This window comes from Cygnus atratus, chromosome 19 (assembly GCF_013377495.2).
Source record: "Cygnus atratus isolate AKBS03 ecotype Queensland, Australia chromosome 19, CAtr_DNAZoo_HiC_assembly, whole genome shotgun sequence".
In the NCBI taxonomy this organism is placed as follows: domain Eukaryota; kingdom Metazoa; phylum Chordata; class Aves; order Anseriformes; family Anatidae; genus Cygnus; species Cygnus atratus.
In genome coordinates, this window is record NC_066380.1 from 2,718,661 (window position 1) to 2,741,954 (window position 23,294).

The following is a 23,294-nucleotide window of genomic DNA, read 5'->3' on the forward strand; positions in this document are numbered from 1 at the left end:
CATAGCAGAAATTGTGTTTCCAAAGATACTGTATCGCTGGATTTTATTACAATTTCTTAGAAGTAATAAAGTACATTGGCAAATATTTGCTTTGCTTCATGAATTTTGACGCATGGTCTGAGGCCAAAAGAGATGGATTAATTTGGTTTAAAAAGAGCGATGTTAAAGAAACAATCAAACAAAGGCTTGACATTTGAGGAGGATGGCCGTGCACAGATAAGGGTGCCCTTAGCTTTCAGTGGGTGCAGGGTCACGGCAGCCCTGCCTACATGCAACCTACGTGCATCAGGAAGGACGCGATGGCAGCTCTGCGTAAAGGTGCCCTTTCCACATGGCAGTCGGTGTGTCCAGAGCTGAGCAGCCTTAGCTTTCTGCCTTTCCTCCGGGAAAAGAAGCAACATGCTCGATCCTTTAAACAGGCACCTAATAATCAAAGGCAATTACAGTGTGTAACAGTCCACTTCAAATGCAAATACAATTGCCCACAATTGGAGTCAGCACCTGGCTCCCCATTTTAAAGCATGCAGTATAATAAGTATATAAGTATAATAATGCTTTTTCTTATTTATTCGTATTTTTTCTCTCCTTGAAAGTCCAAGCTTAGGTTGCTGTCCTGGCCTCACAGCAACAATAAGTCTCAGCTGGACCTGCGCTTTGTTGGGGGTGGCCTGGTGAAAGCAAGCTTTTGACATAACTATGGTTGAGCTCTAAGAGGAAAGACTTAATTGCGGCTTTGTGATTAGATTAGTGTTAGATCCTCTTTTGCAATGTGAGCTAGAGATGGACAGCTAACTTCTGTGCTTATATCAATTGATCCAGAGGGAGTCCTTGAGTTGACAGGAATTTGGTCTGATTTCTCTTAAAGACCAAGTTTCAGATCAATTTTTATCTTAGAATAACCTCCCTGAAGCCCAAGGCCCCACACAGATGCATTACTCAGCACAGAGCCTCGGCTGCAGTGTGCATATGGTAGCTAAAAGGAACTGAAAAGCTCTGGGGGTGTAGAATTAAGTAGCAAAAAACCTAGCAAAAATCATCTGAAGTGCTGGGAGTGAGCTGGGCCGTCTTCTGGGGCTGTGTTCAGCAGAAATATTGCACGCTGGTTGCTCTTCCAGAAAGTTACGACCAGCAGCTGCTCAGGACTTCGGAACCTGGTCAGCTGGGGAGTTACATATGGGGGTTGAGTTGTTAGAGGTAGGAGATGATCTGGGGAGCCTCAGGTCTCTGCAGCCTGCAGCAAAAAGTTAGATGTCTGTTGATAATCTACTGTTAAGCTATTTGAAGCTTTTTTTTTCCTTTTTTTTTTTCCCTCTTTTCTCCCCTGTATGAGCTTGTACACTATATGCCGGAGGCCAAGCGATGGGAAGGTGGTGGTAGTGAGTCTTGGAGAGGCTTGGGGTGAGTCCCTTGGAAGTGCACCTGGCAGGAGTTGGACCCTTCCAGCTGTTTGCATGCCTCTCACTTCAAGCTTATGTGTGAGGGCAACCGTCTTGCTGCAGAGGTGCCACATTCCCTCTTCTGAGCTCTCCCCCTCCATCCTGCTTTCCAAAAAGGGCCTGTGAAATTGGAGTGACTCTCATGGCACAGATTAATTTGAAATTGAAGTCAGGACCCAGAGGCTCAGGACCAGGGTTGTGCCTTGTGTGCCTGTACGTTGGCTCTACAGGATTGAATGGCTTCGTTGCCTTGTGAAATTAGCTTAACTCCCATCAGCTCTAATTAGCAGCTCTAGTTGACATGGGGAGCGGTGTAGTACCCATGTTCTGTTTGGTGAGTGTGGTTTGACAAAGGAGAGCAAAGACAAGCTCTTAGCCATCTCGCATGCCAGTCTGAGAGCTGGCTGAGCTTCGTCTCTTTGCTGTGTGGCAGGAACAGGCTGCGTGTAGGTGACCGTACAAAGCCCTCTTTGTCTGAACAACCGCTTTGGATCTCTCCCAGGCTCCGCGATCCCCCGCACCTCTGATCAGAGGCGTGAGCACGCCGAGGGACGGGCGATATATCCTCTCGGCCATGACACTTGGCGGCTGGACAGATGACTGAGTCATCAGCCTTCGCGGTTTCTCATTTAATACCGGGACTGTCCGGGTGATTTAAGTGCCGGCAGTCTGGAGAGGAGGTTGTGCTTCTGCTCCCAGCACTGCCGGGGAGCCGTCTCCTTGTCTCTCCACCATCCTTACTTTTTTCCTGGGGGGGGGGGAAGCGGAGGGGGAGGATCCGGCTTTGGCTCTCAGCTGTAGAGCTCCCCTGCGAGCTGTCTTTATTTCCCCGTGCCATTTCCAGTGGCTCCTCTCCTTGCGCTGCCCTGCGCAGCGAACCGAGCCGAGCCGAGCCGAGCCCGGGGGGGGGCCGAGCTCTGCCCCCTCCCCACGCCCGAGGCCGGCGGAGCCCCGCGGGCGCCCCCATGCCCCCGAGGGGGGCGCTCTGCCGGGGGGGCGCCGCCGCCGGCCCCGCAATGTAAATGCACGGGCGGTGCGTGCGGGGGGGTGGGAGGAGGTGCCGGGGGGGGGGCGGGCAGGGCAGGGCCGGGCCGGGCCGGGTAGGGCAGGGAGCCCCCCCCCCCCCCCCCCCCGCCCCATCTCACCGCCGCTGCCCCCTCGTCTCCCGCAGGCTCTCGTCGCCCGGCGGCTGCGGGGGCCGCAGGAGCGGGCTCATCCTGGACATCGCCGCCCTGAAGATGACGGAGCTGGAGTCCGAGGTGCTGCCCCTGCCGCCCCGCTACCGCTTCCGCGACCTGCTGCTGGGCGACCAGTCCTTCCAGAGCGACGACAGGTTCGGGGGGCTCGGCCACGGACTGGGGGGGGACGCGGACCCGGGGGGGGACTCACGTACCGGGGTGGAGGACAAGTACCCGGGGGGGGGGACACACAAGTACCTGGGGGGGTCACATACCATGGGTGGGGGGGACCCACGTCCCCGGGGGGGACACAGTACCTGCGGCCGGGGGTCGCATGCCGGGGCCCCGCAGAGCTCTCCGCGGTGCTGAGCGCGCCGGGTGCGGAGCTCTCCGCGGTGCTGGCGGCGGCCGGGGGTGGGCGCCGGGAGGCGTTGGGTACATCGGGGTGCTGGGGTGGGTTTGGAGGAGCCGGGGGGGGGCAGGAGGAGGAGGAGGGTGGGCCTGCGGGCTCGTCCCAGGCAGCTGGCGCTGCGGTGTGCGGGGGCACGGCTTGGGTGGGGGGCAAGGGGAGCGCGGGGGCATGTTGGGCACGGAGTTGTGGGGGTACCGGGGCAGCAGACGTGGAGACTTGAGGGTCTGCCGGGCAGCCTGCTGTCCCTGGGAGTCCTGTTAAGGGATGGCGAGGATGCAAGGGGTTGCTCTCTGGGAGATGGATAGCGTACAGATGGCGAGGTGAGAGGCTGGTGAAACTCCCCGTTAAGCCGTGTGCATGAGTGCGGACGTTTATTTAAGAAGTAAAGCTTAGCCAGCCTGTTCTCAGAGGCTGTCTTTGCGGCAGGGAATGCCGATAGGAGCAGATTGACTCGAAAGAGCTGCTGTGAATGAGGCACAACTCTCCCTTTCTTGGGCTGTCTAGGGAAATGGGCTTTGTGGCTTGAGCACCAAGCCTGCTGTTCCTTCCTGGCTGGCGGGGGCTTATTACTAGGTTGACTGAGCTAAAGCGAGAGGAGGAATGTCATGAGAGGCAAGTGAATTCCGTAAGAGGAGCAATTACATGGAGAACAACAAGAATAACTGTCCTTTCAAGTCTGTACATATGATAAAATTCAAGGAGCTACAGTGCCAGTGGGGAATCAAAAAAAAGTCATCTTTTCCCATCAACTGACTGCACGATGTGAACGGGGAGAGCTGTAACCCGTGTTGAAAATACCCCTTCCATTGCTGCTGAGTTACCTTTTGGGTAGCTGCTGTGTATCTGGTAGACCTGAAACAAAGCTTTTGTGCGTCTGTGTTAAAAGGTAGTCTCATTATTTCATGCATAAAAGTCAGACAAAATATATATGAATTTGGGTTTGAGAATGTGGGATTTACAAATGTTCTAAATAAGCATTCCTAACTCTTATAGCTGCATAAAAATTGGTCTTTCTCAAAAATGAGTCTGTGATCCTTACGCTTTTAAAGCCCAGATTTCCCTAACAGGCACTTAAACGTTAATATAGTCTTATGGTATCAAGTGACAGGTTGTTTGGAAATTCCTGCTGTAGAAAATATCTGAATTTCAGAATGGTTATGATATGGTTCATTAGAATAAGTTTGAAGTTCAGCATTTCAGTAGTTTCCATATTTTAATGGAACGGAAATGCAGAAGATAGCAATTACAGATTGTGTTTCTTCTGTGTTTCACTGTCATAACCCTTAGTTTTCCTTTTCATCTAGATTTGAATGTTTCTGATTCAGAATCTCTTTAATTTTAGTGTGGAGATACTCCGGGTTATTTTGGCAAATTAGCCTTGTTTCTCAAGGTGTCTTTGTTTCACTGCCTATGTGGGCTGTTATGTTTAGCTGTTTGGCTTTCCCTTCATTTAGAAAATAGCAACTTCACAGTGTTTGGGAGTGCAAATCTAGGAGCACACCTCTGCTGTTTGCATGTGGTCTGCTTGACCCCACTGGGAGTTCGGGGAGCCACTGCTGAGGGTTTTTGGCGGTGTCACTGCTCGGCCTCCGTTTCTGTCCAAGTCCATAGTGATTCTGGGACCTTAGAGGTGAAGCAAACCCTCCAGAGAAGCTGTGACTAGTAGGTTAATCTGTTCCAAACCAACTGAATCAGTAGCTGGTTTAGGCCAGCAGAAGAAAAGCAGACAGCCTTTTAGGCTATGCTGTGCTTATAAATACCGAGCAGCTCGGAGATGTGCTTTGAAGTGCTTTGCTACAGCACTGAGATGACTGTGGTATATTTATTAATCCATCCTCATCAGAGAGGATGCTGAGGAGACACCAACCCTGATCCGAGGTAAAAGAATGAGGTAATGCTGGAGCTTGAGGAGATTGCTGGAGCTTGATGAGAGCTTGCTGGAACAAGTGGGTAATTAGGGAGATGTGGTGTGGCAGGAGGAGAGATCGTGTCCAGACAACCCACAGAACTGGAAGAACTAATCAGTGAATAGGCAGGTGGAAAACATGGTGCCTATTTTACTTCTATTTTTGGACTGTGAAAGGTGAAGGTAGTCAATCTAACCAAGTAAGGTTTATCCTTTGGCAGGTAGACTGACGTGAAAATTAAAATAATACTTTAAGTGTTGTGTGGAGGATGTTAATAAATCAGCCAGGAAACAAATAGGAAAAGACCATATAGAAGAGCAGTGGGGGAGGTAAGTGGATTTGTGCAATAGGGAGTGAAAAGCCTAATGACAAGCAAATCTAGAATTATCAAATGGAAATGCTCCTTCCAACATCTTCTTATTCATGTTTGGAACTCTCTGCCATGAGGCATCTGGAAGACTTGGGGCTTAGCTGTGCTTAAATGCAGTGCAGCTGTATTTAAATGCTGTGCTTGGCATTTTTGCAAGGCAGGTCATTTAGTTTATAGAAACAGGATTAACTGCCATTCAGTTTTACATTTCCAGAGGATACAAACTGCTGGCTCAAGGCAGAAATCTGACTAATGGGGACGGGGAGGTAATTTCTCTGGGGACACTTCTCTTTGGGATCATAGGACTTGCCTCACTCACCTTTTCCAAGTCCTGTCTAGTTTAGAAGTTTTTTTTCCCTCTTTTTGGAAGGTTTTGTCAATGTCAAAGATAAAGAGATTGGTTCTCCTCTGCGATGGCAGTGCTGCATGTCGTATCTCACTCGTGTTTTGCTGTCGTGGAAGTCATTCAGAGCCACTGGAACAGAGCAGTAAAGCCAGAGCTTGTGGTGTCGGGCCTGTAACAAAAAGAAGGTGTAGAAATGGGGGAACAAATCCTGCTTTTGCCTGGTTACCCTTTCACCCACTTGGCACACGACTCTTCAGATTATGGGAATCCTCTGTAACCATCTGTGTGTAGGAGCAAGGCCAAGGGCTGCTGGTGGAAGGGAGAAGGAGCCGAAGGTAGGATCCCACCGGTGCTGCAAGCCGGGGCTTCTCCAGCAAGGACGGCTTCTGTTCTGAAGTGGTCCCGGTGTTTGCTGATTAAAGGCATCTGAGAAAGCACATCTGCTGAATTGATAAATATTGTTTTATACCGCAAGCTGTGGCATCCCTTTGATCTTTGCTGCCCTGACTACAGCAGTTTTTGATCTCTTGTATTCTCTTTTCTTGGGCAGCATTGACAACTGGGTTGGGGCATGAATAAAAAAAAAAAAGCCCATAAATAAAATTAAACTGTATCTCAGAGCAGCACCATTAGGAACTTATTGTAGCCTAATTTAGATAGTCTGAATACTTTCCAGAAAATCATCATCATCACAAGCCACAGTCCTATTTACAGTAGCAAGAATTAATGGATATCACTTTGATTAAGTGCATTTTCTGAGACTAATTATCAGCAAAGAATCATTTTGATGGGTGAGGAAGCTTGGAAGAGCTTCTTGTGCAGAAGAATTCAGCAACATCTCTATAAAAATTTTAACGTCTCTTTTTCAAATCAAAGATTTTTGATATGTTGCATAACCAGGAAAAGAGAAGATTTTAGCAACTAGGGCGAATTCTTTTAAATTTCTGCTTCCAAAGTTAGATTTTGAAAGCTTCTCCCTCTGTTAAGAGGTGGCAGGTTAGATTATACAAGGCAAAAGCAAGCAGTAGTGCTGAAATATCAGATTTGTAGAATCTTATCCTTGTAGTTTCATGCTAACATGCCCAAAGTGACATCCTCATCGGATGCATCATTACATTAATGAAAATGAGCCCAGTTCGGTGTCTTTCTGTCAGGTTCCTTGAATATATCTGCAGCTGAATCCCCACTTCATTGCCATTTGATTTAATGGGTAATTTCTCTCATTTTATTTGGAAGATGTGGATAGTTATTGAAAAATCTCCATTTGTGTCCAGAAGCTAAAGACATTTATTTCTGTGATGGTGAGGTAATGGTCAATGTTTTAGGTTTTGGCCTGCGTGTCAGTTCAGGCTGTACTGGCTGTACTAAGTGGTAAAGGTTTGTGCTTGGATTTAGGAGATCCAGCTCTGCTGCCCCCCTCTGCCACAAAACTCCTCTGGCTGAGGCTCTCCATTTGCCAGAAGTTTGACCACTTGCTTGAGAAAGAAATATTCATTGCCTAGTACCCAGGTACATCAATAAGTCACTGTTAAGACCCTATTTTCACCAGCCCTGTGTGCAGAATCTCACAAGGGGTGACTCAGTCTCACTTGTGATGCCCGAGCCCTGCTCCAAATTGAGTAATAAATAACTCAGGGGAAGATGCTGGGATCCAAACCCGAAATGTGCAAGTGCCTGTGTGACCACTCGAATTGAATTGCATCTTCTCTGCTTTTGCCACCTGGCAAAGCAAAATCAAAACTTGTATTAATGGGATTAAGCTGTTTTCCTGAGTCAATGCTTTGTCAGATAGCCTTGGCCTGGTGCTGCTCAGGAAAGTATGGGCTCCTGGAAGCTCAGGCAGCCTGCGGCTGTAACACCCCTCCCCTAGCCAGCCCCTAGTGCCTTGCTAGAAAAGGTCGGGTGGGTGGTGAAGCTGTTCCCAGAGAAAATGCCAATGTGCCATCATGCCTGTGGCTCTGCTGTGCCAGCCAGGGCTGCGGACGAGACCCAGTTCAGTCCCCAGGTGCCACCTGAGCTGTCGGGGGGCTGGACGCACTGCACGCCTCGTGGGGCTGCTGCCAGCTCCCAGCCAGCGGGCAGGGGCACCCTGGACCACCAGCCGCCTGTGGGACGGTGCATTTGGCCCCGGCTGGGAGAACTGACAGCGGTGCCCACAAACACATCACAGGGCAGGGCGTTAGCGGGCTTAAATCTGCCGCCGGTCCCATTCGGCACCTTGGCCCTGGGCAGCAGGTCCTCTGCAGCAGGGGGCTGCAGGGGGGGCTGCAGCAGCTCCTTGCCTTTCACACAGGCAACACCAAAGTGCATTGCCATGGGGTCCTCAGCCCAGCTCCTGGTGGGATGCGTGGCAGGGCAGAGCATGTTGGGAGCCTGGGGCGGCTTTATCAAACAGATATGGCTTTCCCTCTGTTTGTAGATTGTTTTTTTAATGATATATGGCCTTCTTAATTGCAGCTTGCTTTTTCAGTTGTTCTGAAAGGCTGTAGTGATGATTGCTAATGGGGTGTCTTAACCGATGTGCTGCTCAGGTTTTTTTTGAATTGAGGTTTCCTTGTACCTATTGATGTACCGCTGAGTATTCATCTTAATGCAAGAACCCCTGGACATCAGCAGGAATATTAGTAAAGTTATGAAAGTAATAGAGTAAGAGAAGAAACGCACTTCTCTTACAATTATATCTATTATTTTATAAACAAAATGTCATTACTCTTTTCAGGGATATTGCTTTTACTGTCAGCAACGGGCCCTTGCTGGCAATAAAAGCGAGTGCACATAGCTGCCTCGTGGAATGAGCGGAGGTGTCCCAGGAGTGATGCAGTACGTACAGCTGTGCCATGATGAAAGGGAAGCACAACATTGATTTTCAGTTATTTAGCACAACTTAACACTAAGGGCTCCAGTTTCCATCCCTCCCTGGTGTATTTTCTCCGGCTTATTTACTTTCAACTTGGTTTCCATTCAATTTGTTGGGAGTGTGGGGAGCAGAGCTCCCCGGGGGCGGCTGGGCTGGGTGGCGTGGCGTGGTGCAGGCAGTGTCACCCCAGCTGAGGATCCGTCCCCCAGCGCCTGCTGCGAGCTGGAGCAGAGGGGAAGAGCGGGGACCTGGGCATGCAGTCAGGGGAGCATCAGGCTCCCTGCAGGACAAAGAACCACGCTGCCAAAAGGAGGATTTTTGCTCCCTTTGACGAGTTGTAAGGGCAGAATTGCCTTCCTGCTTGCTGCTTCCTGGAGCTCCTGGGCTCTGCCTGGCAGCCACTTGAACATGCTGGTAAAGAGCAGAAATCACACACAAGCCAGTGAAAGAAGCTTGGCTGTGTGTAAGATCTCGGCACAGATCTACATGGGACCTGTCTCCCTTTTGCACCAGGGAAGCATCAAGAATATGAATCTGTGCCCATGGATCTGGCAAAGCAATGATGATATTTGTCATCGCAGCAAACCCCTGTGCCTGCAGGAATTAATGGGAGGGCTGCCGCCGGCTTTGGGGAGGTTGGGAGGTCAGACCGAGACCGTGGTTGTCACATCTGCTGCAATGACAGCATGAGAAACAGCTTGGCAGCTGTAGCTGTAATTGCAGAGAATGCATTACATTTTTTCTGCTATGTTTTCCCACCACTTTAAGTCACAGTTGCATCTTTGTTCCCGAGGGAAATAATTCACTGCCATTCTGAAGGTGGTGCTCGTTCCTTTTCCTCTGCACCGCCTGCTTGGGGAGACGGGTGCTGGAGCTGCGGCCTCCTGCAGCCAGCCCGGCCCCTCTTGCAGACCTCTGCACGGTCACGGTAAAAAGGATCACAAGCAGATCCTAAATAAATTGGTCAGAAAATCCCCATGTAAGGCGCAGCATCTCAGAGACCTCATTTTGTGCAGCACACAGGTTTAGAGAGAAATAAGGGACCGCAATTTGAACTCTCTCTTTCTGAGACGTTCCACTCAGGGTTAATTTTATAATCTGCTATTTTCAGCTCTGCTTATCAACAGGGAAGTGAACACATTGCCTGCTGAAACCCTGCAGCTAGTGCAGATTTCCTTGCCATGCTGCATTTGCCTCTGCTCCGTCGGCACCAGCTTGGATCTGTAGCAAAAACTATGGGTATTAATTTGCAAAGAAAATGCTTCACGTTCCTCTTTCCTGGCAGCTCAGTTAATGGGTTGTGCAGGCACCGTGCAAATGTCTCCGAGCTACCTGTTGGGCTGTGCTGGCTGCAGTTGGCACAGGAGGGCTTTGCAGGGCCGGGCACTTCAAGGCTGAGCAGCACCAGCCCAGGAGCCACTGGAACCGGAGGTTTCTTCTGGCATCGTTTTGTTACTGGCTGAATTACGTTGGTAGGAGACAACTTATCTTACATTCCTTCTTATCTGTCAGAGGGTTTGGAGTTAAGGATGTACTGATGCCTCTCACTTTGTATAAAACATGATGTTGAGTTTTGTGTGCTGTCATTACCTTCTTTCCTTTCTTTTCGGGAGCATTTAGCTGCTGTTACAGCGAGCACAGCTGCCTGTGCTACCGCAGGGGGCTGATCAAAGCCCAGCCAGCAAGAAAACACCGCTCCTACGGGGCTGACAGTCCCCAGGGAGGCAGCACCTCGGTGTCCCCGTCCCAGCACCTTACTTTGTGTCCTCACATCTCCCCTGTACAGCTGGGGGAGGAGGCTCCCCGGCCGCAGGTCCCCTGGGTGCATTTCAGCACCACCCCTTCAATGTTTCTAGATGATAAAGACTTGATAATGAAGGAGCTGGTGGTGACAGAGTTGAAATACTGGGCTTAAGTGTTGGGGGGGCAGATAGGTTGTGAACCTGAGTGCTTGACTAGAGGATTAAAGTAAAAAAAAGGCATGATCTCTAGATCTCTGACTCAGAAAACCTCTCCTTCAAGCAGGAAGCCTGTGATGTTGGATCAAGCAACGCTCTGCACCAGTTATGTTAGCTTTCAAGCATCCTGAAGCGTTATTTTCTGTTCTAAAGATTACCTCAGACCATTCATTGCGGATGACAGATGTGCCCTGCAAGGGCCATCTGCAACTTTCTGGAAGAACCGCAGGAGCTCCGAGTCACTTTGCCCCTTGGGCTTGCCATGGGGCCTCTGGTGTATGGTCAGTGCTTGTGTCCTGCAGGAAGGCAGACCAGACCGATGGCTTCCCTTCCATCAGCTTTCTTTGGGAGGTGGCCCGGGGCCGTGGGGTTTCACTGACAAACAGGACACGGAGGTGGTGTTTTATGGATGGAAGCTTCAGGATCGTGCCACCTTCCAAAAGAGTTGCTAGGTGTTTAGTCCCAAAATGCTCAAAGCCTACTAGTTTGGGAACTGAAGTCTCTGCAGTCAGATGGCTTTTTCCTGGGCACCTGGGTGTAGAAAAACCGAGTGGAAACCTGCCTGGACTTTTTCCCATTGAACAGGCTCCCTCGTGTGACAGCGCGCTGCTCGCCCTCGCTCTCTCCCTGAGCAGATGCCGTCGTTGCTTTTCCCTGCCTGCTTTTTTTTGTGGCCGTTGTGTGGGTGTGCAAGTGTGCGCCCGTGGTGTGCAAGAGCCATGGCTTTGGGGAGCTCAGGGCCAGGGCAGGGCATGGCCACAGGGAGGAGAGGTTGTGCAGGAGGCTGGGCTCACGGCGCATGGGGTCAGCGGGAGAGCGTAGATACCGAAGAATTGATTTGCTTCAAGGGTGAAAGACTTAAGTGCGGTGAGAGAGGGGGAGCACACAGCCGGTTGTTGACTCAGTGAGGCAGAAAAGGGAGGAAGCTGCTTTGGGTGGCAGGAGGGCTCCTCTGGGGAGACCCCAGGGGGCTTGTGGGGCACGTGTGTGCCGGGCCCTATGTCGTGTCTGCTCATGTCAACGCTTTCTTTGTCACAAACGACTTTTGCTGCTGTTCTTTCATAACACCGTGGCAGAGCCCTCTTGAGGACAGCACAAACACGACTCCTGTCGGACCGAGCTCCCTGGGCCCCCGGTAAAACCGTGATTTTATTATTCTCTCCGGAACGCGTCACTGTCATCTGTCTTCTAGCTTCTGGCTGCGGCTTCGCACACAGCTGGCAGCAGTGGGTTGAATTCGCTGTCTGTGGCGTGCAGGGGGAGCCTGGTGCTGTTGTCGTCCTGGCTGTGGTTGCTGAAGCTCTTGGAGTTAAGTGTGGAAGTTGAGCTTGTGCTCCCCCTTCCTCCTGCGCCTCCTGCTTTTCTTCGCACGTTGGGTATCTGTTTCTAGTTCTCAGACGGCTGTGATGGGAGCCCCGGTGCCCTCCCTCTAACACTGATAACTGATGCTGCCTGTTACAATAGTAGGAGTTAAAAAAAAAAAAAGTCATTTTTAGGTTGGGTTAAACCCTCCCATCTTCTGCGACTGAAGATCCTGGGAATTCAAAGAAAGAAAGAGGCCGCTGGGAATTCAGTCATGTTGGATTTTGTTAAGGAGATGCTGTTTGGGTGGGGATTTCACCTGTGTGCGTGCCGCGATGCTCTGCTGGCACTGCTGCCACGTGTGACTGTCACCTGCGGCGCCACGCGTCGAAGGCCCTGGCTTTGCAGTGCCCTTGGGCAGGAATCCGCAGGGGCACACAGGGAGAGACTGTGCTCCAGCGGCTGTGCTTAGATCAGTGACTGCTCCTCCTGCAACCCACGCAGGCTCGAGCAGGAGCAGGATTATTGCTTGGCGAACGTAGCAGCTACCTTCAGGCAGGGAGTGATTGCTGTCTGGGCTGCGAGTTTCCCTTCAGGGCCGCGGGTAGGTCGGTTGCAGAGCTGTTCTGTGTGTCTCACGGCTGTCCCTGGGCTCTGGTGGTGGCTGTTAGCAAAGTCATTGCTTTTGTCGGTCCTTGCTGCACTCGGTTCCTGACCTTGGGTTGATGCAGGGGGTTAATTTGGGAGCGGGGCTTCCCGATGCTGTGCTGCTGCTATGGTCCTGCTGGCCCTCTGCGAGCCATGGCGACGGGCTCGGTGCCCCAGCAGGCCAGGCATTGCTTGCCAAGCACAAGGCGCAGCTCCCCGGTGGCAGGAGCTGCCGAGGAGAACGTTTCCTCTGTCTAGGAGAGGAGCATTTCTGGGGAGCAGGTGGTGAAGATGCTCAGCAAATGTCAGCTTGAGACCTTGCCATTCTGTGGGCAGGAGTGACATCGCTGAGAAATGTGCTATCCTGTCATAAAGCAGCAAAAAAAAAAAAAAAAAAAAATCAAACAGCTCAATGTTTACGAGGAAGGGAGGCCTTTGCCAAAAGCGGCTGTTTTTCCGCCCCTGGGACTGGTGGAGCGAACGCTTCATGTGGGAGCCCCGCGCTGGCAGGCGGGCAGGTGGCAACGGCACGGCCAGGACGCGGCACATCAGTGGCCATGCCAGGCAGCGGCCCCTCGCCATGGGGCCAGCTCCTCTCCTTGTTTTTTCTTGCTCCCAGCTTCATCCAGCTCCGTCCCTGGTGCAGGAGGCAGCTGAGGCTCGGGCGGTGCTGCCGCTGGTGGCTGACACCAACGTGAGCTCTGTGGCTCCCCGTGGGGCAGCCGGCGGCTCGCGCCTTCGAGGAAGGCTCTCGGCACGAGATCTCTGGCTGTTAGGACGTCAGCATCGGGCCAGGCCGTGCTGCGGCACTTCTGAACGCCTTAATAAATCACCACGAGCTATTTAATTGGAAACTGGCCCTCTCGCTGCACGCAGCGTGCTACTCGGTGTGTGTGCGAAAAAGCTTAAACAGAGAGCTCTTCTGCAGACAGATGCTAAATACATTTTTTCAAAGCTAAAATGCTTTCTACACTGTCTAAACTTTTCCTTTCAGACCGGCTCTGGGTGTGATTGCGGGACTGGGGCTGGGGAGAGCTGCACAGCCCTAAAGAAACTCATCCACCCAGTGTCCACGTGTCAAAGTGTGAAGTGTGTAATTACCTCAGGGCTAATAGCTCCGTATGGGAGTATTGCTTGAAAAATTTCTAATTTAATAAAATGGGTAGTAATTGGTTATTAGAAGAGAGCTTAATTGAAATAATTGCAATGCATGCTAGTGTACTAATTTAGCTTGGTATTTATAATGCACAGTCACATTGTTTGTTCAGGGCTAGAGGAAAGGGTATTAGGAGGTGCTCATATTTCTCAGCAAGAAGTTACAGCTGGTCCCTGGAAAGACATTTATTCGGTGAAGCTATTTAGTCACTGTTCCCAAGCTTGGATTTTGAAGACGGGCTCGCTTCATTACAGTTTGATGCAATTACGCCCACGCTGTTGAGAGTGGAGGCCTTCTCTGACACTTCAGTTCCCACTTTGGATGACTTTGGATTGGTCTTTCTAGTCATCCGGAGCAGCGCCGCCTCTCTGGCGCGGTGACATACACTTCCTGACACGCTCACGCACACATACGTGCATGAGTGTGCTCGCCCACCAGCCGGCATGCAAGCAGGAAAGGGGACGTTTGTCTTTGCTGTGCACCTTCTCATCCCCTCTTGCCTCAAGTTCGTCACTGCCTACATACGTGTCTTCAGTTCCAGTTCGCTAAATTGGCACCGTGAGGTTTCCCCATGCAGAGAAAGCATTTAGAGAATCCCTCTGGGCTGGGCTGATCCCTTGTGCTGCCGTTGCTGAGCTGTCGTACAGGTGTGGCCGTGAGCTGGAAAGCTCTGCTGCAGGAGCTGATGACCTGCTGGGTCACTGAGAGTGCTGCGTGGCAGAGGGATGGTGGCACGAAGAGCCGTGAGGTCTCATGAGCCTCGTTCACTGCTGGCATCCAACAATTGCTCCTCTTCGTCTTTCTCCAAAGTGCTTTTAACGCTCAATATTGTCACTTCGCTCGGACTTCCCACAGCATCTGCACTTAGAACGGCCCAGTGCTGATGGAGAGGTTTATTGCCAGCAGCCATTGGGCTAAAAATGAGAGGAAAAACAATTTCTGGCCTGCTCTTGTTATGGTCTCTAATGGGAGATATTTCTTTCTTACTAGGAACTTTGCTTGTAAATGCGTTTTAATGCCGGATGCAATGCTTTGTGGCTAAGAAACGTTCAGAGCTGCCTTCCAGGGTCAAAAGTGGTGGTACAAAGATTTCTGCTCATGGACGTGCGCAGAGCACATTGCGCATGTACGAAGGACAGATGCTTCCCAATGGTGTGAGATAAAAACAGACAGAAAAACAAAAAGCTGTGAAAAAGAGCAAAGCCCAGCTATCAAATCCTTGAGGAAACTGAGCCCAATGGCTCCCTCTTGGGTGCCCAGGGCCATTCTGGTGGCTTGTGGCAGGGACAGCAGGCGTGGAGCCGGGGTGCAGGCTGCAGCAGCAGGACGGTGCCAAGGGACACTCATGCTGCCTGTGCTGTGGCTGCAGAGCTGGTGCTCAGCTCAGGGTCAAGGCAGAAATCCGTCCTGGCATTTGCACTGTGCCCCAAGGGGTTGGTTAGGTGCATCCAGGGAGATCCTTTGCACGGAGAAGCTGTTCTGCCTCTGTGCTGTACAGGGAAGTGTCGTCTTCTCCTGCGATGCGTGTTTTTTTTCCAGAGCTGTGGGTGCGCTGTGCTGCAGGCAGGCATTCCAGCTTAGGATTTCAGGCACAAATTTTATTCAGCGTGTAACTCCGCTGAAGCAAGTGGCACCGTGCCACGCATGGATTTGCCCTGCCGAATACTGCTACTCCCATCCCCACGGGCTGCTTTGCCGCCTGGTTCTGTGCGCGGCTCAGATCGGAAGGACCGTCCTCCAGAGCCAGCGGAGCGGAACACGGCCCCACCGGGCTTTTGGGGAGGGAGGAGGCAAAGGAGGGCCCTTCGTCTCTGCTGCAGGGGAATCTTTAGAATGAGGATAGAATGAGATGAAACGCACGTTTGGATGAGTCCCATGCCCTTTTGCAGCACCGTGGGTGCTTTTTGGTGTGCCCATGTTCGCTTTGTATGATTTAAGAGAGCACAGCGGGTGCTGCTGCTGGTTGGGTGCGTTAGTGAGCGTGGGAGGGCACAGAAATCGGCTTTGGGACCTGGTGGCTGCTTTTCTTGAGCAACTTTTAGGAGTTTTAACTATTAAGACACCTTCTAAGGCCTTTTTCCTCTCTAAGCTGCTCTGTTTCCCACTGCCAGGTCTTAGGGAGAGAAGGGAGAACAACTGAAAGGACTGGTTCAGATATTAACGAATTCATGATATAATTTAATCTTGATCACATTAAACAAACTTAATGACCAGAGAGTTTTTCACTTGCTTTAATGGACTCATTTCCAGATGATGTGACTGCAAGATCAGAGATGTATGTTGTAGATGTCTGTTCATTAAACAGTCTTTCTTCCTAAAAGCTTCTGCCTGCCGAGAACGAGTGTAAGTGGAGGGACGCTGAGGAATAAGTTTGCAGCTAAATCTTTGTGGAGGCACTGTTTAAAAAATGGGGGTCTGTTGCTTTTTATTTACGCGTGTCCTTATATGAGATATGAGAATAGGCCAAGAATTTTATCTTTTTACGTGTGCTTTTTACTCTAAGTGTATGCAGCGAAGATGAGGTGTCCGCGAGGCAGCACCTGCTGTCAGACCAGCCCCTGGCAGGGACGTTCCCGTCCCCATCCCTGTCCCCATGCAGGACTTGGTTATGGGGTTGAGCAGAAGCTGCCAGCAGACGAGCAGCAGCATGGAGCCTCCTGGCTGGCTGCTGCCCACGGCTGTCGCTCAGCTCGCGCTCCTCGGCAGAAGGCAGCACAGAGCTCGCATGTACAGCAGCGCTCAGCTCCTCGGGGAGAACTTCAGGGGTTGTGCAGAGGGGGCTCCAGGGGCCTCTCATGTCAGGTGCATGGTTCTTCATGCAGTGCTCCACCTGTTTTACTCGCTTTTTGCCAGAACATACCAAATGCAGGGATAGCCAAAGACCGTCTCCATCCCATCAATGCTGTGTGTAAGGCTTTAGGAACTCTGTTTGTGCTGGTGGTTCTCATGGCCAAACAGCACACAAGGAATATTTCTTCTCTTTTCGATGTCCTGGTGCTGATCCCTGCTCTTGGCCGTGGGTGTGAATAGAGAGAGCCTGCTTGTGCCCCCTGATGGTACCTGGGCACAGCACGAGCCTTGTCGTTGCACATCGCCTGGATGTTGAGTGATGCCTGGCTCATGGCAGAGCTCAGCTACAGCACGCTATTTGCTGGTAAGCAGAACTTCCTCACTGAATTTAAAATAAGAAATGTACTTGGAGGTCACTGGTCTGGTACAAACCCTCTTCCTGTCCTTCCCACACAGCCCGATGAGGCTGTCAGAAACTCCACGGAGTTCATGCCTCATTTCTGCAGCACATCGTGAATCTGTTTTTGTAGGGACTTGCAGTTTTCTCCATCTTACGTAACGTATTAGAAAAATGAATGGTGACAGATACTGGAAGTGTATGGCAAATGGTACGTCAAATGATCCAGCGGCCCTGGGGACAGAGGAAGTTTTTATTACCGTGAGACGCAGTTGGCAGAGCTGATGGAGAGTCCTAAGTCCTAAATTTCTCCTTTGAAGATTCATCTTTTAAAAAAGGAAAAAAAAAAAACAACCTTTAAGGAAAGCTTCTAGATGGCAAAATTCTCCACATTTTAAGCAGAACCTTGGAGCCATTTTCTCAGTAAATACTGTTTTACGGTTTAAAGGTCATTTCATTAGAATTTTAATAGTTTAATTACAAAGTTTCTGGGGAAAAAAACTCATGCAGAAAAGGCTCAGAGTCCTTTAAAATTGCAAATTAGGAGCCACTTTGTCATTTTGAAAGTCTCTGTGGTGCGTGTTAGCAGCTCCGTGTCCTGCAAGCCCACCCCATACCACGCACCCACCCTGGCCACAGGGACGTCTGCGTCCCTGCTGCACCAAGCTGCACCGAGCAGTGTTTGCAAGGCATTCTCTGGTTCTTGGGGAAAAGGCACCACACGAATGCTCGGGGTAACAAACACCAACAGTGCAAAGTTCGTTACGGCCGGCAGGCAGCGGATTGCTGCTAATGGCAGGCCGTGCAGGGGGAGCGGGTCCACAACTGTCGTGCTGCCCGTGCCACGCAGGGATCGCTCGCCACGAGCACCGCCGTGCAGCCCCAATGGTGTCGGCTTCGTCACTGCTCCCATTAAACCCTGAGAGGTTGGTTGGTAGCAGCCTTGTTACGTGCTCGCCTGGGAAAGGGACTCAGCTGTGCCGGGTTGCTCTGCGCTAGCCGGAGAGTTTTCATGCTTTGCTTGCAGATATATATTTAGATTTTACCCCAGGGTTTTAATTTCCTCACTGACTCCAGCAGCTGTGACAGGTATACAGATACGTGCCCTTTTTCCCCTGGCCGTTTTAACCTGGCATCAGCTTTGTCAAGAAAATTGGGAAGAGATCACTGTCAGGCTCTGGGGCCTCATTGCTCCACTCCTGAGCATGTAAAATGCACCAAGAAATAGGAACCCAGTGCCGGAGGCATCACGGCTTGGTAGGGATATTTATTCAGCATCTCTTCATGTCTGCTCTATTTCTTCTTCCGAAAGGCTCCGCCGAGCAGTCCCGAGTTAACATGCTGGTTTTGCAGCTTTCATGCTCGTCGCTGACGAGCCACACTTAGGGAGGTAAAAATGGGTTTGTAAAGGCTGCGATGACAGTTTTGGGATTCGGCACACGCAGCGCTCACGTCCCTGCTGTTACGTAAGCCCTGGCTCTGCGGGCACCACAGTCAGAGGGACGAGGGACCTGGGACCAGGGACCCGCAGCCCCTGGCACGGAGCCGCGGAGCACGGCTGCATGGTGCTGGGCCCTGCCGGAGCACTGGGCGCTCAGGGGAGATGCTCTCCCCCGTTGTACACGTGAACATTTGGGGATTGTTAACGTTGGAAATGTTAATGTGGAAAAGTGGGGAAGAGAAGTGAAATCAAAGGCTCTTCTGCAATCAGACACACCGTCCCCCCTCTGGGCTTGCAGCTTGCCTGCCAGCTCTGCGCGCGTTTTCTTGCTGTACATAGTTTTCCCATCCATATCCAGCAGCCAGGCTCTTCAAAGGCTTCCTTCTATTTCCAGCCCTCTTGCTGCTGCTAAATATGCTTCCCTCCATTTCTGAAGCGTTCTTCCCTGAAACCGCAGCGCTCCAGTTTATCACAGAAGTCTCCCAACTCCACTGAGCAGCCCCGCCAGGCCGAGAGCCCCTGCTTGAAGCTGCTCCCGGGGCTCTGCAATCGCCTTGGCTGGTTGCACTGCCGGGACTAAACGGGAAGAGCGAGTGAAGAAAAAAGCAGCCTGCACAGTCACGCAGATCTCCTGTGCGCCTTCGAGCGTCCGGTGTCTGCTGCGGTACCGAAGGCTCGGGCAGCTGCCAGGGGATGTGGTGGACAGTGGCACACTGCTGCTCTGGGCTCTCTGGCCGGGCTCTTTTGGGTGCCCCCCTTACCCAGCCCGTCCCGGTGGGGGCTGATCCCTGGGCACAGCACGGGTAAGGGGCTTACAGCTTACCCTGGCACTGCCCAAGGTGCAGGTGCCCCAGCAGAAGCTGCTGAAGGCAATGGGGTCTTGTCGCACGGCTGGCGCTTTCGGCAGTATCCGCCAAGCTGAACTGCCCTCCCGGCAGCTGCTGCGACGACCGAAATCCCTGCGGTTTTATGAACTTCTCCTGAAATGCTTTTAATGACAGTTTAATAATAACACTTAGCGCTCTGAACAGAGCTTCTCAGGCTGGGTACTTAAACGCTTTGCTGGGAAGGGTAAGGACCATTATCCCCCATACTCACAGAGGGGGGAATAGCTGGATTTTATTTGTGAGAATAATTATTACAAGTGGAAGTAATCAACTTTTCATATGAATGGTGTTGCTTTTAAAAAGACAAATGTCAGGAAAGAGTCCCGGATACAAAGGAGAGCTCGCAGTGGTATAGATCCATCCAGCTGCTTCTCAGGGAACTTCTCAGGGTCCTGTTGTGCACAGGAATTAACCCTGCCAAGGCAGTGCGTGGAGGGACCAGAAGCTGGTGGAAATGGCTGTGAGACTGGGCACACCCCGTTCACTTGCTTGTGCTTTAGGGGTTGGTGTGCGGGCACTGCAGAGAGAGCTGCTTTGCCCTGATACCCCCATGAGCATCACTCCCCTGCACCTTGCCTCTCCGGTCGCTCCAAGCCTGGTTTGGGACTCCCAGCTCCTGGCACTGAAAATCCTCGTGTGGGGAGCAGTGACATTGAAATAATTGCTGGCTTCTTATCTGGAGGGCTCAAAGAGGCCAAAATTTCTGAGCAAGCTCCTGGGAAGGGGTTTTCATCCCCCTTCTCTGTCCTGCCATGTGTTCCCCCTTGCACCCCAACTCTGGTCAGAGTTCAGGCTTGCAGGGGCCTAGCTTGCTGCTCTGTGCTTATGCCAAACCCAGGAGAGCCGAGGCTTGTTTTGGCTGGGACCTCTCGGTGTGACAGTAATGCAAATGGAGAATAATAATGCCTCTGTGCACAGCGAATGCGGAGGGAGAGTCATTGAAATGCTTTCTCCTGCTGCGTGCAGCCCATTGCTGGATCTCTTTATGAGGCTGCCAAGACACGGGGTCACTGCAAAGAAAGCCAAAGTCCTGGGAAACCCCCCCCAGTGCCTCTGGCAATCTGCTGCCCGGGAAGAGAGGGAAGGTTGGGAGCTGCCGTGTGCCAGATGCGGGGCTTCACACGTGCTTAGCTGCAAACCACATCCCGGGTGCATTGATTGCCAAGTGCCGTGGTGGCCTCGCCCTTGGCATCCCTGGGTGCTGGCTTGGAGCCTCCAGCCAGCCCCTGCCTTTCCCCCGGACCCTGCAGAGAGGGTTGGGTTACTTCTCTTCTGAACCCTGGTGCTCGTGGCATGCTCCTTGCCCAGAAGGACCTGCTGGCTCCCCGCAGCAGCCGGGCGCTGGGCTCCCACTCCCATGGTGTGCCGCATGGGCTTCCTCCCCTCACTGATGGAAGGGAAATGGAGAGAGGTTTTCAGATCGATCCAGGATCGATATAGGCAGTATTTTCTAAGCCTGATTATCAATAGACAAGCACATCCTCGCTGTTCAGGGAAGATTCCCAGGCATCTCGTGTATATTCTAATCTCTCTGCAATTCTGAAGTAATCAATGTACTGATATCGTATTTTAAACTGTAAAAGGAACTGAGGCTCTTTGGCTTCAGCCCTACCATTAACCGCAACTCCACCTACTGTTGGATGGACAAAAATATGGGCAGGAGGATCTGGCTTGTTTGGAAAAGAATTACTTGGGTCAGTGTTGCACATGGTGAGCAGCTCGGTTGCTCCCGGGGAGCCTCTGGGCTCGCTGCCTGCACCGCGGCGCTGGGAGGATGAGAAGCGCTGGCACCCCACGGAGATGGAAGGGATGCGTCCCACGCAGAGAAAGAAAAGGGAGCATCAACACATTTTTTTCTTTTTGACAAATTTGTTGTTTTAACTGAAACAAATGTCAGAGGAAAAAGATATTCTAGTGAGGAAGCCAAACCTCAGTCTTCTGCAATTTTAATTTCCCTTTGGAAAAGAGAAAAAAATGGTAAATAGAAAAAAAAAATATTTAAATCTCCTGAAAAATACTGACATTTGCAGCCAGCTCAGTTGAAGAGAGGTGCCTCTGCTGGTGTTTAGCAGCTCTTCATGCCTCTCCACACCAGGCTGGCTGCAGGAGCCTTGCAGAGCCACTGGCTTTGCAGGGCTGTGCACTAACCTTGGCAACCTTGAGGCATTGGCAGGTTTTGAAATGCTGTTTGCAAAATGCATTGTGGAAATGTAGGGCATTCCCCGGTGACTAACGGGTGGATCCGGCCTGGGTTGTCTTCTTGAAAAACACTTCAGCAAATGGCTTGGCCAGGGAAATTTGTAATGTTTGTCAAGTATTAGGGGTGCTCTGAAGTTTACTAAAGTGCTAATGTCATGCTGTTAAACTTGTAGGGCCCTTGAAATTTTGGTAGCGCTGCATCTGCTGAAGAGTTTGTGGTGGTTAAAATTGCATGGGACCTTGCTTTTCCGCGGAGTCGTGGCACAAAGCAGTGACGGCTGCCCTGTGAGGGCAGGATGCAGCCAGGTGCGGAGCTGGGCAGCCTGGGCCAGCACGGGTGGTCCTGGAGCAGCTCCCAGCGCTCCCCAGAACTTGGGGGTTTGCTAGTGATCCGGTAACGAGCCTTAATTAGTCTTCATTTCCCTGTAGTCCTGCTGGCAGCAACAGGGCTATGGGTGCTGGCATCTCTCCGGTGCGGTGCTGCTGCAGCCGTGAGCACAGAGGTTTTCTGGCAAAATGCACACCCTACACAACTAAGTTACCTTTTGTGGTTTTCTGAAGTCTTCCTACATGGAGTGTATGCCTTTCAGGGTGACTTCTCCAGGTTTTTAAAGGTATTAAACCGACTTTTCTTACAGAAGCCTGTCATGTTAACACTTTTAGGTCTTGTCTGAGTATAATGGGTTTACTTGCCAGAAGAATTTGAAAAAAAACCACCTTCCCATTTCATCAGCTACTTACAATAAGCTAGATCGTGCTTTATTATTAATATGTTGAACCGGTGCGTAAAAGGAGTTTTGGCAGTTGGGACTGAAAGCTACCTAGATAAAAGGGAAATATCTAATGAGACAGTTGCTGTGGATTCAATTAAGACTAAGGAAAAATCTGCTTCTTTTTTAAAATCGTATCTTAAGAAATATTATTATGACTGCAACTGCTGCTGAGCAATTCCGAACCATTTCCCTAGACCCTGGCACAGCGGCACAGCAGTGGTCTCTGCATAATGCAGGCCCCGGAATGAGAGCTCAGCAGTTTGTAATGGGTTCTCAAACTAAAATTAAACACTGGCTTCCTGGCTTGCAGCCGGATGTTTGGCACTCATTTAGCCGGCCAAATATTTCTGGGCCAGAGGAATTCTGGTTCAGCCCGTGAAGTTACCGGGGCTGTGTTTCGGTGGCTTTCCTCCTCCGCGGTCCCATGCTTGGGGGTGTCCTTTGCCTTCTCGTACTGTGTGCTTTGGGCTGCATCTTACAGCCATTGCTCTTTCTAGGAACATGCAACTTCCCAGCAAGAACGGGCATTCTGGACACCACTCATTATATATTGAGTGCTGCCTTTTGGCTGTTGCATTGTCTGAATTCTGGGTAAGCGTCTAACAGCCATAAACTGGCATCAGCAGCACAGGGGACCTGCAATTAGTCTTAAACATCTTTTGCTGAGTAACAGACCTTCGCTTTCCGAGCTGCAGCACTCAGTGTGAGCCCTTCCCCTCTTACAGACAGCATCATGCTCCACCAGCGACCTGGCAGCCAAGTGCTTCCTTGATTTTTTTCCCCTCACCAGCAGCTTGGCTTCCTGTGCTGCAGCCTGAAGAACAGCGCACAGCCCTGACTGGCTCTGGAGGACCTGGCAGCCTCCGGGAGGTTTCCTCGGCTTCGGACGGCCTCTTTCCTGCCTCGGAAGGGAAGCGGCGGGTCAGAACAGCAGCCCTGCGTCCTGTTTCTTGTGACCCTGCGTTGGATCGCTCCTCTCTCTCCTGGTTTTTGTGCCTTGGCTTGTGTTAAGTGCTTAATGGAAGAGGTGTCTTCAGGTAGAGGCTCCCACAGGCAGGAGCTGAGTTTCTCAAGGGGCTCGGCTGCATGCTTTTTGTCACCTCCTATACAACAAAAGTGTGACAGGAGGGCTTCAATTTTCTGCTAAAATTCCCCAAGCCTTTCCCTAATAATACCTCTTTATCCCCAGTGCTGCTGCTTGATGGCATCAGTGCCGGGGTTAGAATTTCAGCGTAAG

General features: G+C 51.3%; 1 protein-coding gene across 4 annotated transcripts in view; it reads left to right on the forward strand.

Moving 5' to 3' along the window:
• The first annotated feature begins 2,674 nt into the window (after nucleotides 1-2,674).
• KCNT1 (potassium sodium-activated channel subfamily T member 1) overlaps nucleotides 2,675-23,294 on the forward strand; it is a 55,194-nt gene continuing 34,574 nt past the window's right edge. For all 4 annotated transcript variants that reach the window (XM_035555543.1, XM_035555544.1, XM_035555546.1 and 1 more), the window contains exon 1: nucleotides 2,675-2,769. In XM_035555543.1, coding sequence (XP_035411436.1) covers nucleotides 2,675-2,769 — 95 coding nt within the window. The remainder of the gene's footprint in view (nucleotides 2,770-23,294) is intronic.